The 16,204-nt window shown below is 47.9% G+C and overlaps 9 protein-coding genes across 9 annotated transcripts; 4 read left to right on the forward strand and 5 right to left on the reverse strand.

Annotated features, from left to right (window-relative positions):
- Positions 1-70: 70 nt before the first annotated feature.
- On the forward strand, positions 71-728 carry ATNIH1004_011413 (uncharacterized protein; the record flags this gene model as incomplete). Its single annotated transcript, XM_033575975.1, has 2 exons — positions 71-480; positions 548-728. 2 exons carry the CDS (start codon positions 71-73, stop codon positions 726-728), a joined length of 591 nt encoding a protein of 196 aa, XP_033421830.1.
- A 72-nt stretch (positions 729-800) lies between these two features.
- On the reverse strand, positions 801-1,736 carry ATNIH1004_011414 (SDR family oxidoreductase; the record flags this gene model as incomplete). Its single annotated transcript, XM_033575976.1, has 2 exons — positions 801-1,186; positions 1,259-1,736. The coding sequence occupies 2 exons, from the start codon at positions 1,734-1,736 to the stop codon at positions 801-803; spliced, it is 864 nt and encodes a 287-aa protein (XP_033421831.1).
- Positions 1,737-3,178: 1,442 nt separating this feature from the next.
- Positions 3,179-3,862, forward strand: ATNIH1004_011415 (uncharacterized protein; the record flags this gene model as incomplete). Its single annotated transcript, XM_033575977.1, has 3 exons — positions 3,179-3,316; positions 3,373-3,459; positions 3,602-3,862. 3 exons carry the CDS (start codon positions 3,179-3,181, stop codon positions 3,860-3,862), a joined length of 486 nt encoding a protein of 161 aa, XP_033421832.1.
- A 344-nt stretch (positions 3,863-4,206) lies between these two features.
- On the forward strand, positions 4,207-6,078 carry ATNIH1004_011416 (uncharacterized protein; the record flags this gene model as incomplete). The annotated part of the gene is made up of 4 exons (XM_033575978.1): positions 4,207-4,546; positions 4,633-4,745; positions 4,799-5,347; positions 5,407-6,078. The coding sequence occupies 4 exons, from the start codon at positions 4,207-4,209 to the stop codon at positions 6,076-6,078; spliced, it is 1,674 nt and encodes a 557-aa protein (XP_033421833.1).
- A 907-nt stretch (positions 6,079-6,985) lies between these two features.
- On the reverse strand, positions 6,986-7,232 carry ATNIH1004_011417 (uncharacterized protein; the record flags this gene model as incomplete). The annotated part of the gene is made up of 2 exons (XM_033575979.1): positions 6,986-6,992; positions 7,051-7,232. 2 exons carry the CDS (start codon positions 7,230-7,232, stop codon positions 6,986-6,988), a joined length of 189 nt encoding a protein of 62 aa, XP_033421834.1.
- A 31-nt stretch (positions 7,233-7,263) lies between these two features.
- ATNIH1004_011418 (uncharacterized protein) lies at positions 7,264-8,208 on the reverse strand (the record flags this gene model as incomplete). Its single annotated transcript, XM_033575980.1, has 3 exons — positions 7,264-7,494; positions 7,568-7,988; positions 8,060-8,208. 3 exons carry the CDS (start codon positions 8,206-8,208, stop codon positions 7,264-7,266), a joined length of 801 nt encoding a protein of 266 aa, XP_033421835.1.
- A 3,195-nt stretch (positions 8,209-11,403) lies between these two features.
- ATNIH1004_011419 (cupin domain-containing protein) lies at positions 11,404-11,937 on the forward strand (the record flags this gene model as incomplete). Its single annotated transcript, XM_033575981.1, has 1 exon — positions 11,404-11,937. The coding sequence occupies one exon, from the start codon at positions 11,404-11,406 to the stop codon at positions 11,935-11,937; it is 534 nt and encodes a 177-aa protein (XP_033421836.1).
- Positions 11,938-12,271: 334 nt separating this feature from the next.
- ATNIH1004_011420 (uncharacterized protein) lies at positions 12,272-12,916 on the reverse strand (the record flags this gene model as incomplete). Its single annotated transcript, XM_033575982.1, has 1 exon — positions 12,272-12,916. The coding sequence occupies one exon, from the start codon at positions 12,914-12,916 to the stop codon at positions 12,272-12,274; it is 645 nt and encodes a 214-aa protein (XP_033421837.1).
- A 1,128-nt stretch (positions 12,917-14,044) lies between these two features.
- Positions 14,045-15,152, reverse strand: ATNIH1004_011421 (uncharacterized protein; the record flags this gene model as incomplete). The annotated part of the gene is made up of 2 exons (XM_033575983.1): positions 14,045-14,804; positions 14,857-15,152. The coding sequence occupies 2 exons, from the start codon at positions 15,150-15,152 to the stop codon at positions 14,045-14,047; spliced, it is 1,056 nt and encodes a 351-aa protein (XP_033421838.1).
- Between the last annotated feature and the right edge of the window lie 1,052 nt (positions 15,153-16,204).

The following is a 16,204-nucleotide window of genomic DNA, read 5'->3' on the forward strand; positions in this document are numbered from 1 at the left end:
AATTCTTAGAGTCAATGTTTCATCTAAACAGTTAATCAGATACGACGCTACGTTGCCATGCTTCTTTAACATGCCAGAATACTTAGCCCAAACAACGTACAAAGTTCCTCTCGACCCGGCTAATGGGGTATTCCAGTATACCAAGGACTGGAAAGGCAATATGTTTCTCTACTACGAAGCCCATTCTCGCGAGGGTGAATCTTTCAAGTACGTCATGGGAGGCGTCATGGCCAACCAGGCCGGGTGGCTGGATATCTTCCCGCATGAGCTTGTGTTGATGGCGGTATCGTCGGGTACGATATGGAACAATTCCTCCAGGGACATTAGGAACTGCCAGTCAGTCGTATCCGCAGGTCGTCCCGAAGTCGTCGGGTTGTCCAAATGCCCAGACCCGATGAACAAGTTAGGCTATGACTTCTTCACTCAGCAGCCGGTCAAGGGGCTCCGGGTCTACTACATGCATGGCGTACTTCATGACTGGTCGGTCCGATGAGCCAGCGCGCAAGATCCTCGCGATGCAGAGAGAGGCCCTGACACCGGGATATAGCACACTCCTGATTCACGATCATATCACACCCCGTGCGCTGGCTCATCCGCATACCACCGCGTATGATCTGGTTATGATGGTTATGGTAGCCGGAATGGAACGAACGGAGGTGCACTTGGAGTTGCTGCAGTCAGAGCGATACAAACTCGCTAGGAGCTGGAGATCTCCATTGGCCATGTAGGGGATTATTGAGGCAGAACTTGCTTAGAAATAATAACATAGTCGAGTGTCCCATCTGAGAATAAGAACGAGTCTATTTATCCACATCGACATTGTTGGTCACGGAACCAAACACCTCCAGGGCGTGGCCGAGATAGTCTTGGGTTCCCTTCAGGCGAGGAGTCATATCACTTCCCAAAGGCAACAATTTCTCCGCCTCGTTTCCCTCACCCACGCCTTCGCCAACCACAACTTGGTACAGGGCTTGCATAGCCTTGTCTTTGTCACCGTTTGGTTTGATCTTCCCGCTCAAAAGAAGCCCCTGAACCTGCTCGGTGAAGGTACCCTTGTAGTCGTCGGGGAGAGGGGTCTTGCCTAGGACGACCGAGTTGGGCATGTTGGTGTTAAAAGTCCCCAGAATGACTGTCAAGGTGCGGATGTTGAAGGGAGCAACCTCCTTGGCGAGGATCTTGGTGAGAGCTATATTGCCATCGTTACCTACTTACAAATAATCCACAAAAATACTGTATGTTAGCGAAGGATCTCACATACCGTCCAGACCAGCCTTAGCACCTCCATAGACTCCCATCGTTGGAATCCCATCGAGTGAGGCACCACTGCTCATGTTAACAATCACACCGGACTGGCGTTGGCGCATGTGAGGCAGAACTGCGCGGATCAGGCGCAGCGGACCAAAGTACATGGTCTCCATCTGGGCGCGAATCTCCTCCTCGGTGCTGGTCTCGATGGGCGCATAGATAGAGCCCCCGGCGTTGTTGACAAGGACATCGATCTGTTCCCCGCTCTTCTCGAGCTCCGTAATCACATCGCCGCTCCTGGTGCTATCAACATCCAGCTGGACCCATTTCCCCCCCTTACTCTCGATCTCGGCGACCAGATCGGGGGTGCGAGAAGGGTTGCGGGAGGTGGCAATGACCTTATGGCCACCAGCCTGGGCGGCGCGTGTGAGGGAGAGGCCAAAGCCGGAGGAGCAGCCGGTGATGAGCCAGGTGAGTTTCTTGGAGGCCATGATTGATTGAAGATAGATTACAGATGATTATACGATCGTAATCGTCAGAGGATAAATAGCCTGAATTTATAAAACGTAAGGCCGCCCAAGCCCTTACGGAGATAGGCGGATTTTACTAGGATTGGGAAGTTGTAACTCCGACAGGGATTATTCCTCGTTTCCTTTCTACTCGGGGTTGGGTGAAGTTCTGTTCCCACTCAGACACTGGGTGTCCTATCCTATGCTTCCATGGTCACTCTTAATAATAATAAAAATCATGGCTATAGACGCATCCAGACATAGATCCGTCGAGTCAGATCATTATTATCATTATTATTATCATCTTCTTTATCAGCATCCGCTATGGCTGGCTTCACTCAGCTCGTGCTGTTTGGCCCCAACTGATCCAAATCCAGTGGACCTCCGACAGCCTCATGTGTTTGCAATTATACATTCGAAATAACTCTCGACTGGTCTTTCTGAGGCGTTGTCCGATCCATGTGGAGGGATTTGTGGCGAGCACGCCTCTCTCTCGCGATGACGGTACAGTGTTGACCAGCTAGGGACCCTAGCAAGGTTCGAGCGGGGCGAAGCAATTCCAGATTCACAGTCTCAAGAGTAGCGTCCTGTTGGCACCATTGATGCTCGCGTTATAAGTGGTGAACTGGCTTCGTATTATGCCGTCGGTGCTTATCCTCCAGGGCTTTCGTATTGGATTTCTGTCCGCTGCGGTTGTGTCCTCCAATCGTAACAATATCGTTCCGGGTTTGAGCGGTATGTTGTGAATAGTATTCGTCTCGCGGCTTGTATTGGTCTTCTCATTGATGCGGAAGATGCCACTAATGCCGCGTCGGATCGAGCAACTGATATCTCAGCGCGCTGTCAGTCACCTTCAGACCGAGCAGTGATATTAGATTTGTTTCCGCAAACTCACGCTATGACAGCTTACCCATTGTACTGTCTGCCAAGTCTGCAGCGAGCTTACAATTATACCTAGAAGAGCTTAATAAAAGTTTCGTCCTCACAGCAAATATCCTGCTAGGTGATGTTGCGCACTCTCTCCCGCGGCGACAAAATCCTTTATTTAAATACCAGGCAGCTTTTAACGCCGGAGACATTGCTGGCTTAAACTCAACCCTTGACCGACTGAACGCCAATAATATCGAAGCTGCCATAACATGCACTTCGAAGCGCCCTGTGGGTTTGGCATTTGGTGGCCAGACGGCGTGTATAGTGACAGTATCGCGAGAATTATATGATACTAACCACACCTTCTGTCATCACCTCGTGTGTTGTAGATTCCTCTTACTAGGATTAAATTTGTCTTTTTGTTGACCCTCAGTTTGTAGGATCAATAATGCGAAGCTGTATGCAGATATCTTGGCTTGCCTAGTATCCTAAGTAACATATTCTCCAGTGAACCAGGCGACGACATCGTTGCCCTCCACTGTATGCTTTTGTCAATGCAGGTATCCTCGGCCAAATCATGGCTCGACTCCGGGCTCGAGGCGGACACTCTCATCGGTCACAGCTTCGGTCAACTATCTGCCCTATGTGTTGCAGATTCATTCTCCCAGGAAGACAGTTCTGGCCTGTTGCTGGTCGGGCGTGCCTGATCTGTGATAAATGGGGTCCAGAGTGCGGAGTGATACTCTAGGTCGAGTCTGATCCGGCTGATGTAAAGGAGATGGTAAATCGAATCAACTCGACAGCTAATGTCGCGTGGATGTGGCCTGCTATAACGGTCGGTGTTGCTCTGTGCTTGCCGGCGATGTGAAGTCCATCGATCGGCTGAGGTAGAAATGCCACTTGTTTAAACAATTTGGCTCAGAAACACGCATGCTTACCACTCGTACGTTGGAGGTGCGATCCTCAAAGATTTCTAGGACATGGCCCAGCCTATCACGATCCGACCACTAGGCATCCCAGTCGAGACATGTTCCTCCAGCACTAGCTGGACCTCGTTCACAGGCAAGGCAATTGTCGAACATACCACACAGCCTGTATACTTCTACGATACCGTGAAACGCATCGCGACCCGTCTGCCATCTGCCGTGTGGCTTGAAGTCGGATCTGCTTCCCGGATCATTGATATGGCTCATCATATTTTGACCCAGTCAGGCAAGCCGCACATTCTTGCTAATTGAATTGGGGACCACAGATGCAACGCAAACTTGGCGAATGTAACCTGCCAGCTGTGGATGGCAGGAGTCGGGGCCAGGTTTTGGCCTTTCCATGAAGACAGCCATTCTGCGCACACCAACCTCCCTCATTACTAGTTCGAACGCACCCAGCATTGGCTTCAATACAAGTAAGCCTCGGAGCTATCACCCGTACAGCCTGCCTTAAGTTCAAGACCCAGCTTGGTGACTATGGTCAAGAGCGGGGGGCCTAAGGGGGAATCTTTGTTCTTTGTTGATACCTCGAACGCCACCTTTGACTTAGTGACTCGAGGACACCCTGTCGCTGGCCAAAGTCTTACCCTGCCTCCATGTACATTGAATTTGCAGCCCAGAGTTCATTACTACTCTCCAGCAAATTTGATAACTCCCACTTCTCCCCTCACGCTGAGCGTCTCTCAATCTCTTCCCCTCTGGGCCTTGGAGCAGATCTATTTGTCTGCCTGATCCCGGTAACACTCGGAATCCGGGATTTCACTATCTTCGGCACGTCTTCTTTTGACCAAGCAGAACACGGAAAGGGCCGTGTTGGCTTGGTATCTCCAGGAGACATCGTTGCCGAAACACGGTTGAAGCTCCTTCAAAAGGTCGCCCGGAGCTCGAGCATGGATAGTATTATCCACTCTCCCGCTGCGACGAGTATAACTGGCGGTATTTTCTACTGACTTTTTTGGAGAGGTAGTCAACTATGCTCCTTACTACTGTGGGTGAAATCGCTATCCACATTGGGGAATGAGGCGGAGGGTTCGTGGATCTCCCGTCGGTGCCCAACTGTTCAGCAGAAAAATCACCTTTTGTGGACCCATTGATCTGGATAATTTTCTTCAGGTTGCTGGGATACATGTCAATTGTCCGTCTCCTCGTCGGGATGATGAGGTCTTTATGTGCACTGCTGTGGACTAGGTGATCCTTACTCCATCGGTCGTGGGTTCCAAGGTGGGCTTGCAGAACTGGACAGTTTATTCGCACCATGAAAATATATCCAAGGGAAGCTTGACTAACGATATCTTCATTTATGATTCCTCGAAGATCCTTGTGGCGGCTATCATGAGGGCGACATTCCGCAGCGTGCCGTTTAAGCCGCTGGCCTGCAGCCTGACTCGACTTAGCCATACCGCTTCCGTTATGGATAGGGGTAAGGATGATATGGAGCTCCTGGCAGGCTCAGGGTATGAGACCCGTCTCGCCATCCCCCCAACCGAGGAAGAGGATGAGAGCTCGTTGGAAACTACTTCCCCACCGGGAGACAATACCCAGATTGCCCAGCGTTCGGAAAACCCCAATGATAACAACACGCTCCAACAACTTCGAGAACTGTTGAGCAATATCATGGAGATTAGTATGGAAGAGATAGGACCTACCTCCAGCCTTGGAGAACTTGAGATTAACTCGCTACTCGTCACTCAGTTTCTGTTTGAGATCCAGAAGCGCTTTGAGGCCCCCATTACGTCAGTACAATTCCAAGGTAGTAACTACCTCTCAAAATACATTTTTTGTGTCAACTTTCCCAGACACAAGGGAAGTTTAAAGATCCAACTCGTCCGCCCTTTCTGGCATCCACCAATGGCCACACCGACGATGCGAAGCCGGTATATAAGAAACACACCAAAATGACAGGTTTTGCTTGGTTCTACTGTGAACCCTACTTTATCCAATCCGAGGTCATTGTACAGTATGTAGTAGATGCCTTTACGACGCTGGGCTGTGTTCTGGAGAATACTGCGTCAGGGGATTACGTACCCATTATACCGCAAGTCGACAGCCAGCGGAAGCTAATTCCTCAATTGTACAAGATTCTCGAGGATACGCGACTGATCACTCAAAAGGAGGACGGCCGGTTTCAGCGCTCCATCACGCCGACCCTCTCTACACCAGCGTCGAGTCTACACAGCATCCTGCTAGATAGTTTGCCTAAGCACGCCTCTGAGATAAAGCTGTTCTACACGACTGGTCACAAGTTGGCTGACTGCCTGTCTGGCTCCGCTGATACGCTGTCCTTGATCTTCCGAGACTCACCCCTCCGCCCTGTCCTCTGGACTATGTGGGTGATTTCCGGCTGCAGCCAAATATCCCAGAAGGGTCTCAAAGCACAACAACCTATGAGCTTGACGAAAGTATCTGGGCTGCTGTGCATGAGAAAGCTCTCACACGGTATAATGTCTCGCCTGCGAAACGAGCGGTAGGAGGTTGAATGGTATTTAGCGATCCGCGCAGTCGGCTAGCGCTGTATATAAACTGGCACGGACGGGCACTGCATATTCTTCTCCGTAGACGCGATAAGCGTCGTAGAGAGGAACCGCAGTTGCCCACTAAAAGCAGAAATCGCCATTGTAAATTCACTAGCTCAGATCCGTCAAGGTGCATACACTAACCCAACTTTTATTATTCATCTCAGGGAAGATGATCTTAACCCCTAGGAACAAGCGCAGCGGACATACGAGGCACTCCGCAAAAAGGGAATTGGAAGTCAACTACGCATTGTAGACGGTGTGCTGCATCTCTTCGATATGTATCACGAGTATCAGAAACGGAAGGATGTACAGAATGTGGTTAGGGAGGGATCTGAGTTTCTACGGTTGCACATATGAGATGGATAAATCAATCAGCATTATAGTATTGTACGTATATATAATTTTAAATCAGAAGACATCGTTCTCCAAATCCTTACAAAAAACCCATCTCGTGTCCGAACGAAGCTTCATTTCCCTCCTGCCATTTACCTTATTCGGAAACATCGGCATCCTGGATCTGAGCGATTGATCATGTCCCAGGATGACAAAACCTTGTCCCGGGCGTTCAGCTCGTGAATCTTCCTCACCGTCTCCATAGCCGCCTCATTGTCTGGAAACAGCCGAGTCAGTCATCCTTGTCCGAAGTATGTACATGGAGTACTTTCAACCAGACTGCTATTATCCTCTCTACATAAAAATCAAAGAATTTCATCACTCCTAAATTCGTGGCGTCGTATACAATTCCCCAGTCACATAAACCTGCATGCTAAAATCTTTCTTCGTTGGATCCTCTTTTCTCCCAATTCCCAGGAAAGTGAATATACCCTTATTGTCGGATAGGTTACGGTGAGTGCTGGTTTTACCTGCTTTAGTCCATGTCACCGACGGAGGAAAGCTGAAGGGGAAATTACGTTGGCCACTTACAAGACACTGCGGACTCTTTCCTTCATCGGCTTTCCCCCTTCATTCCACCCATACTTTTGCAACCACTCATCTATGCCCTGGCCAATCACCTCATCGTTAGCCGCAAAGTTCGCCGGATAGAAGCAGATCTTCGGCGCTGGCGTGGGGTTATCTGTGGACAGGGAGAAGTAAAGCGCTGTCATTTTTCTCTGCACTGCAGTATAATGCGGTTTGTCACCGTCCTGTGCCGGGGTAGGATCCGGATTGTACGAGGTGAGAGACGAGCTCGCGGAATTTTTCCTTGTCTTCATCCAAGTCCGAAATCCTCCCTCCCAGCGTGTAGTAATCCCAGATATCATCGAATGACTCAGCTGGATGTCGCATGTAGATCTTCAGCCGTGCCTTCTCGGTGGTGACAAAGTCGGTTGCAAGATAGCGGGGACCGTTTTCATATTCTCTACGTGTCTAGGTATTCCTGAATGAGATCTAGGGAACGAAGGATATTCGGATGAGATTCAATATTCGGCAGTTGACACACGCCGCGTCGGACAGCCTCCCAGCGCGTGATTCCCTCTGCAACCGCAGTGAAACAGGGTGGGAAATAGACCTTCGCCATGACCGGGATGGCGTCTGGGATTGGAAGATGACAACCAATATCGAACCCGAGTATCATGGGCATCTGGTATCCCGCCTGCGCGACCAGATCCTTCTGTTCAGCCGTCGAGCGATGGGAGTGCACGAACCACTTCCGGAGTGATGTGTACCAAGTGTCGTCGAACCCGGGTGTCTTCTTTGATAACGCATCAAGGACGACTTCAAAGTTCTTGATGTCGAGAGGATTGGTGTCGTCGGCCGGTCGCAGTGGGCTGACGTCTACGACAAACCGAACCGCTTGGTCCTTGCCCGAGCTCTTGAGCTCAAAGCCATATTCGAAGGGGTTGCCGTCCCAACCAACACCGCTGCGGAGTGAATCGGCCTCGGAACGGCCTCCTAACTGCGGGCAGATGGTGTCCCTGAAAAAAGGAGAAACTGGCGCTGTGTATCCTCGGGGTATTGGGCTTCCTGGAGCATGCGAGAGAGGTCGCGTCCGCTAGTCAGCCACCAGTAGGGCAGAGTCTCTGAGGCGGAGCTCTCGGGTTCCAGAGACTGGAACATGAATCGTTCAACGGTGATGGACATGGCTGCTCCGATGTGGTTGCTTAACAGATTGGGTTGAGACCAGCGATATATTCATGTCGATATTTCAATTTAGAAGCCCTGAGTTGGCTAGATACTATTTGATCTGGCTGATGTAGAGAATTTGACTTGCCCCGAGTAAAACCCCGAGTGAGTCGGCCACTCAGGGCTGCAGAGTTCATGCACGACTGTTAAACACCGCCGCAATTGAGCCGTTCATCTCGACATATGCCACTCGGAATAATGGAATTGCAAACATTTCTGTATCGGCTCCCTGCTATTCCCAGCCTGGCCGGTTGGATCGCGGCGGCGACTGTTGCCGTTGTCGCTCTCCAGCTTAGTTGCACCTGGTGGTGACTACGGCACATTCTTGATCCGTTTCCTGTTTCTCCTACGGATCTACATCAGATGAGCTGGGTTCCGACTACACGGGCGCATTTGACCCTGCAAGATGTTCATAGGAATTATGGGGAAGTGGTGCACATTGGGCCTAATATGGTCTCGTTCAGTAATCCGGGAGCGATTCCGACGGTGTATCCCACGAGGCCGGGAGTGCCAAAGGGAGTGGTCGTTGTGCTTCTACATATATGGCGCTATTATTATCAATATACGGCTCAATTGGGGTGATTCAACTAAATAGGGCGAGTTCTACAAAGTCATGCCTGTAAAGAACGAAAAATAAAAGCCAATTAGATACAGCCTTTACGGAAATCCTGAATCTTTTTCTCACACTCCCCTTCCTACCACCCTCGACATCCTTCATGGCATCCAGAAGCTGAGGGCGCGGGCTCGGATGCCATCGCCCAAAGTGGATTTCAGACCGTCCCCCCTTCCTGCACCGTCAGATCCGGCGACAGACCGGCTCAGAGCATTGTCCGCGGCCCCTTAATGAGTGTGTAATACAGTGGCTTAGACAGCCAGATAGTCAGAGGCGGGGCTTTGTTAAATGTATATGTGTAGATATTGCCAGGATTCTGCAGCAAGAAACGCATCCACGAATGTCTTAATAGTGCTTAGTTGTCCAGTGGCAGAAACTGGAGGCCTACTGAAGACTTCTTCTGTGATAAAACGCTCCTAATAACAGCCTCTGCTTCACTCTCATTACACGCGGCCACGTACACTGTCGCTCCAGCCTCGTAGAGGACTCTGCAGAGCTCTAGTCCTATGCCTGCTGAACTGCTGTCACAATGACAACCTGTCAGAATATCTAGACAGATATACGGCTATTACGCACAAATAGTAACAGCGCTACATTTTGTAGTGTAGTGGTATTTCTGACACAACCTTAGCTGTCAGCGCAGGAATAGTAGCCGCGGTAAATGTGTAAATGTGTCTTTGGAAGGGAACAGCTGTGGCCAGACACGTTTGAGGGTGGAAATTCTGGAAGCTCAGGCTTAGGAAACAGATGAGGCGACACTGAAGGAGACAGACAGCTTGGAGAGATAGTTGAAGGATCGGCTGGATTATAATCCTCGGATGGTAATTACCAAACCGGGTACTTGTGACCTAGAACCCCTGCAGTCGTATTTGTCCGTTTCTTTGTTCTTTTGCTCCCCCCTGCATGTCGGAATGCTTGGTCTTACTCCCCCTCCCAATTTGCAGCAAGAAGAATAGCAACAGTATAATACTAGTAGTACTAGTAGCAGCACTAAGATTACAACACTTTTTGACCAATATCCATCCTAGTCAGATCAGGAAAAAGGTTGGAAGCGAAATGCAGCAGTAGCTGAATAAAAGGATACAAGGCACAAAACAAAGAGAAACAGTGTTGAAAATATAAATAGCTAAGGGACTATCTTACTGACAGATCTTTATTTATATGCCGGTTAATAAGATATAGGATATAGTGCGTGGTGCTATACACTATTAAAGGTTAAACAGGGGAATAGAGAAGAGTTATGGGCCTGGCCTTCTAAGGTATTGGACAAAATAGCCAGGTTTATTAAGGTTAGCTTAAATAATAATAATGGTGGTTAATAGCATAGGCCTAGTATTTATGCCAGCCAAGATATAAAGTAACCCTTATAATATAATTTAAAGGGGAAAAAGGTAGTAAGCTTATTAAATAGCTTCACGCCGTACTGAATTCAATTCCTAAGAGAGTAGTCAGCCAGAGCTCATAGAGATGGCTTGGTATCTTATATCCAGCCCTAAATGATCTTTCGCGCCCGGGCCACCGCATGGCACGTTTAGAACGTGGCCTCCACGAGTTAGTTAGAGGGCGATAAAAAAGAAACAAAACTTTAGAGCCCAGGCACAGCGTTGGGAGCTTTACGCAAGGCCTACATCAAGCCTTAGTTGAGTCTCATGACTCGAGGCCCAGGATTCTCAGCGACAAATGATGCAAGAAAGCGATCCTCGAAGCTGCGATGGCGTGCGGGGTATGCGAGATGGCCCTGCCAGTGGACTTGCAAGCTAGCGCCGGACCCCGGCAAGTGGGCAGGGAAGGACGGCACCGAGGGCCGAATCTGCTGTCAAAATGCGACGCTACAGCCTAATCATGTCCTCCGGCCGCGCACGGATGAACGGGGGGAGGGCCAGAGCCAATCGGCTTGGGTTTGTGAGAAGGTTAGCTCGTTCCCTTCCGCGCGTCCTGATGCAGGCCATGGCAAATCAAACGGTTCTCCCAACAGTAGGCATTGGCTGTTAATTTCGGGGCTGCGCCTACCCCGCCCTTATCCTTTAAGCCTTTGATAATGCCTTTTATTTCCATGTTAAACAAGAATTTGCGAGGCTTTGTCTTAACCTAGTTAGAGAGAGCAATCCCGCTAATAATCCTGCCTCTGATTTTTGCCCTTCTTTACTCTCTTGCTATTTTTTTTCCCAAGCTTCCAATCCTCAGCCTCGTGCGCTACTTTTATAAGTTGCTTTCTTCCCAACATCATTCTTACGAGCCTTGTTCTTGTTGCGCTTCTCTCTTAAGCCTCGGTCTCTTTTTATTTCGGCCCTAACTGTTTCGACTTATCCCCCCTTGTTAAATCTGGCTTATTCTTAGTCTCGCCAAACTAAACTAAATTCTTGCGGCTGAACAGTCCTGGTATAAAAATACAACAAAATGTGAGTTCCAAGACACGCATAAGACAATATACAATATCTAGCATGTTTCTAGAACTCCTCCTAAAAAAAAGCAAAGAAAATAAAATGGTATTTAAACAACTAATTTTATTTACCTTCCTTGCAGTCAGTTGCATTGCAGCCATGTCGACTCCGGAGCCACTTCCTAGCCCCCAGCGTGTTATTACCGACACTAATCTCGAGACCGGCATCTCGTACTTTAATACAACGCTGGACGAAAGTCTTGCAGTTAAGCAGGATCTCGGAGGTTCCTTGTTCCGTCTGGGCTATATCACCGACAAGACTCCCAACACGCTCGATGGCACCGATCTTACCAACTACATTAAGTACCTGGAGAATGCCAGCGTGCCTCCTGTTACCCTCCCTGACGGCCGTGGTATGATGTGGTACATCGACACCCCTCCTGGTAACGGCAGTCCTTTCCACCGCACCATCAGCTTCGATGTTGTTATCCAGGTCGCGGGCGAGATCGAAGTAACACTCGAATCTGGCGAGAAGCGTATCCAGAAGCCGGGTGACATGCTTATCCAGCGCGCTACTGCTCACGCTTGGAGAAACCCCAGCAAGGATAAGTGGGCACGCATGGTTGGTGTTATGTACTCAAGCAACCCTGTGGTTCTTAAAAACGGCGCCAAACTTGGTCCTACCGGACTTTAGTCGCATTATTAAAAATAGTATAGACTATTTTGTGCCTATATAGGACTATTAATTTATTTTTAAGCTTACCTTTTTCAAGTGCCCAAGCATTAAGAGTGACAATAGATTTCATGTTCTAGCGAAACAACGTTGTTAAGTACTACTAGTACACTTGTTAGTTTATATATGTAAAATTACTTAAAATCTAAAATATACACCCCCATTTTTTTCCGTCTTAATATATTAATATAGCTATAACAGCGCGATCAAGATTATAATAGCTAAAGGTCGAATTATTAAATCTATTATTTATATATCTCTACATTATATTTGTGTTTCGTTATTTAATAGTACCCTATTTTTTAATAGTCTCCAGTAGTTGCAACACTGGTATCAGGTAGTTTCCCAGCTCTCTTTCCCATCGAATATGCTGATTATGTTCCATCTGCTGCATCTCATCCAATATTAAAGCTATTTGGCGTAACATTCGACGATATATAAAGCGTATCAGGGTGGCTCCTTGTTGACTGTCAAGAGTAAACCGTCCGAGAGCCATGGGAGGGAGATTCTCAAGGGCTGCAGCCAGGGAGGAGCTGGAAGGAGCCACAACGGGCACACGAGGTTGTGCGAAGTTTTGCGGCGCGCTCCTAATACTACTACTGCTGCTGCTGCTCCGGCTATGCATCTCAGGCGCCAGAACCGAGTTGACGGCCGTATCAGTGACATTATTGCTTAGAAACCCAGTCACATTCTCAATCATATCAAGTACGCGGTGTGTGTGGGCTTCCAAACAAGGTCGGCATGTCTTGAGGCGTTCCCAGAATGCCACGGCTTGGCTAAAGAGCCGAAAAATGGCTTCCACGCCTGACTCGTTATTAATTGGCAGCGCGTGAAGTTCGGGTGGGCTGCTGTCGCCGCAGAAACATAACGATTTCGATGTTTGATTTAACAAACGCGATTGCCGGCGACTATTGTACGTTGCATGGCATGATGCATCCATTTTGAACTGCAGGATACGTCACGACCCATCCTATCCGGGACAGGATATAACATAGCGAAGGATAGGATAGGGATGAAGATATAAAGATTACTTATTTTATATACTTAGATGGTTTGTGTTAGGAGCGTTCAGAAGCACGATAGTTAGATCCTTAGCTAAGATGCTTAATTAGGTGCGAAGTGTTTATATTCGCACCCGCGGGCCTGAACTTTTAAAGACCAGCGATTAGTTCTGCAATAAACATAGTCCTATCTTCCCTTCTATATAGACCCTTTCGCATCATAGCGCACTATTCGGTTCGTTACTAACCCCACATATAATAGTTTATTTTAGTTCTTCGCGTTTAGTACAAGTTATTTACTACTAAGGAACTTGGTTACCACATCGACTCGTTAGTGCTTTATCACTAGTAGTACTAGTAGTTGCATTAAGATTATAACACTTTTTGACTGCTATCCATCCTAGTTAGATCAGGAAAAAGGTTGGAAGCGAAATGCAGCAGTAGATGAATGAGAGGACACAATGCACAAAACAGAGAAACAGCGTTGAAGATGTAGATAGCTGAGGGACTACCTCGCCGACGGATCTTCATTTATGTGCCGCTTGATAAGGTGTGGGATGTAGTGCGTGGTGCCATGCGCCATTGGAGGTTGGACAGGGGAACGGAGAAGAGTTATGGGCCTGGCCTTCTGAGGTATTGGACGAAATATCCAGGTTTATTGAGGTTGGCTTAGATGGACGATAGTGGTTAATAGCGTAGGCTAGTAGTCATGCCAGCCAAGATATAGAGTAATCCTTATGATGTGACTCAAAGGGGAAGAAGGCAGTAAGCTCATCGAACAGCTTCACGCAACCAATCGCTTAATATGGGGAACGATATATCATTGATAGATAACTACCATACTTGCTTGGATGGTTAACTATCGCACCTAGAATACATGAAGAGGGTTGAAGTACTCGGTGGTGTGAACCCCGCACGTTAGGCACATAAAACGCAGATCATTACTTATCCCCTTATACAGTAGTAATTTTACTGTCTTTGTTAAGTTATGCAATCATGTATTACATCTGTGCGTAGATTTCGCTGGTATGGATCCCCCTAAATAAAGACATAATATCAATCCTATACTAAAGTGGGATTAATGGCTTCCCGCCAATTGTCTGTGGTTTTAACTCCCCAAGCATGATCTGTTTGGTTCTCCATGCAGCCCACTCATTCACTGACCATTTTTCATCTTTTTCCCCTTCGGTTAAGGTAGGAATCACGCTGCTCTTAAGTCGACACATAGACGCATTTTGCCGGGGCCGGACCAAGTATGCCACACTTTGGCGTGGCACCAATGCCTGTTCTCCAGGAGCCGTCATCACCCGATGCAACGAACTGCGCAATAGTCCACCCGTCCACTCCACCAGGGTATCTCCCACGTTTACCAGGGCACAACCAAGCTCGGGTTTTATATACTTCCAGTTATCCATCCTGTTATCACTACCAGCGGGAAGGATCTGCAATCCGCCCACAATATTAAACAGGAGAGTCATCGTCCCGATATCAGTGTGACCGCCCAGAGTAATTCGATCGTACTGAGGGTTTGACTGTTGCTGGCTGTGTAATAGGCGCACAGAAGTCTCTGAGTCCTGGTTTAGTGGGCTTAACGACCCGAGGGTACCAAGCTTAAGACCAAGTCGAATGTCTAAATGGTTCAGGATCACCCCCAGTACCTTATTTGAATGTTGGATAAACTCTGCTATCTCTTTTCGCCTGGCTTCAATTGGACCAGGATTTTTGCGAGGGTGACACCGGCCCAGCATATCATCCTGGTTAATAGAGTATAGCTCCATAAAGTCCATCTTGCCGTCATCAGTTTTCAGTTTTCCCATTCGTTTGTACCTGGTTTTCTGTCAGTGAATAATCGGAATGGTCAGCCTCCAGTCAGGTTTACCCTGTTAGGTCCTTGGGAGCGTTGTAGGCGTACTGATCCAGCGTTTCCTTGTCCAGATGGAAGGTTTCCTCCGTTAATTCAAACATCTTTTCAGCATCCTGCAGAAGGGTTGCGCCATCGTCTGAATTTCTCAAATCCAGCAAGAAGAATCCCCATTGTTGACATGCTTCGTACAGTTTCCCGGCCTCCACAAAGCTGTTATTTTGCAGTTTTTGGAATGACACTATCGGCAGCGGAATAACAGGGAGGGCAGAAGGAAATGCCGGACATTGATCAAAAAGTCGGGGTGTTGGCATAGTGTACAGGGAGTTGTTTACATTAAAAGGTTGAATATGGTGTGAAACATCAAGAATAGAGGCAAGACGGCACTTTAAGTACCTTGCCCATCGAAGCAGACAAAGAATCAGGCCACTGGGGGAAGGACTCGCGTCCGCGAAGGAATGAGATACGACGGTATCATTAGGATACCAGTGAGTCTAAGTCCCAGCCTAATACATAACCCTGTAGGATTGCAAAACCTCAAAACCACTCTAACTTTACAACCATAAATATACAATATTATGTCGTAATAAAAATGCGGGCTGTTTATTAAAATCTGTCAGGCACTTGGATATTGCGAAGTTTTGTAATTAGTTAGTGCCCACTTGGTCATCATTTAGTAACTCCATGTCTTATTCCAACTTAGTTATTAGCGCTTGACTTGTAAAGGGCTGGGGCCGTTTGACTTCTCCAGCCTATGGTCCGTCCCTATTCGCCCTGTTGGCCCCATTCGCCCTCGAAGAGCCACATTACATGTCCTTTCCCTCTTTCTTTCCTTCTTGACGATCACTTTCTGTATGTAGCCTATTCTGTAGGTTCTATGGGTTCAGTCCTTGAGGCTCCTTTATTTATGTACTTATATGTACCAGTTTTTCTAGACTGACTATAGCTTTCCTCTTCCGGACCCCCCCATTTTAATGAGGGTACTCAGGGGCTTGTTCAGTGAGTATTTCGCATCACGGATGAATGCTCACTGCATGTACTGAGCACCGAGTTCTTGCTTCATTGGTGAAGCACCTGCATAGCTAAAAGCTTCAAAGTTGGGCTGCAACAGGTTAATAGAGCTTTTGCATTAATTTGATTTAATTTGAATTGATCTAGACAAAGAGACAGTGACATGTGGACATTGATATCTCTTGATCCCCCGTCTATAAGAGCTAGCTACAGCCCACTATTTACCATAATCTGTGGCAAGTGAGTAAAGTAGTGCTGTGGCAGCCTGTACTTCCATTGATTGCATGATAGCTTTGCATGAAAAGGTCATATAATAAACTGTTTAACGACAGCTGGTCTTTGTTCGGGTACCATA

Source organism: Aspergillus tanneri (assembly GCF_003426965.1).
Source record: "Aspergillus tanneri strain NIH1004 chromosome Unknown AapTan_8_pilon_pilon_pilon, whole genome shotgun sequence".
NCBI classification, from domain to species: Eukaryota; Fungi; Ascomycota; class Eurotiomycetes; order Eurotiales; family Aspergillaceae; genus Aspergillus; species Aspergillus tanneri.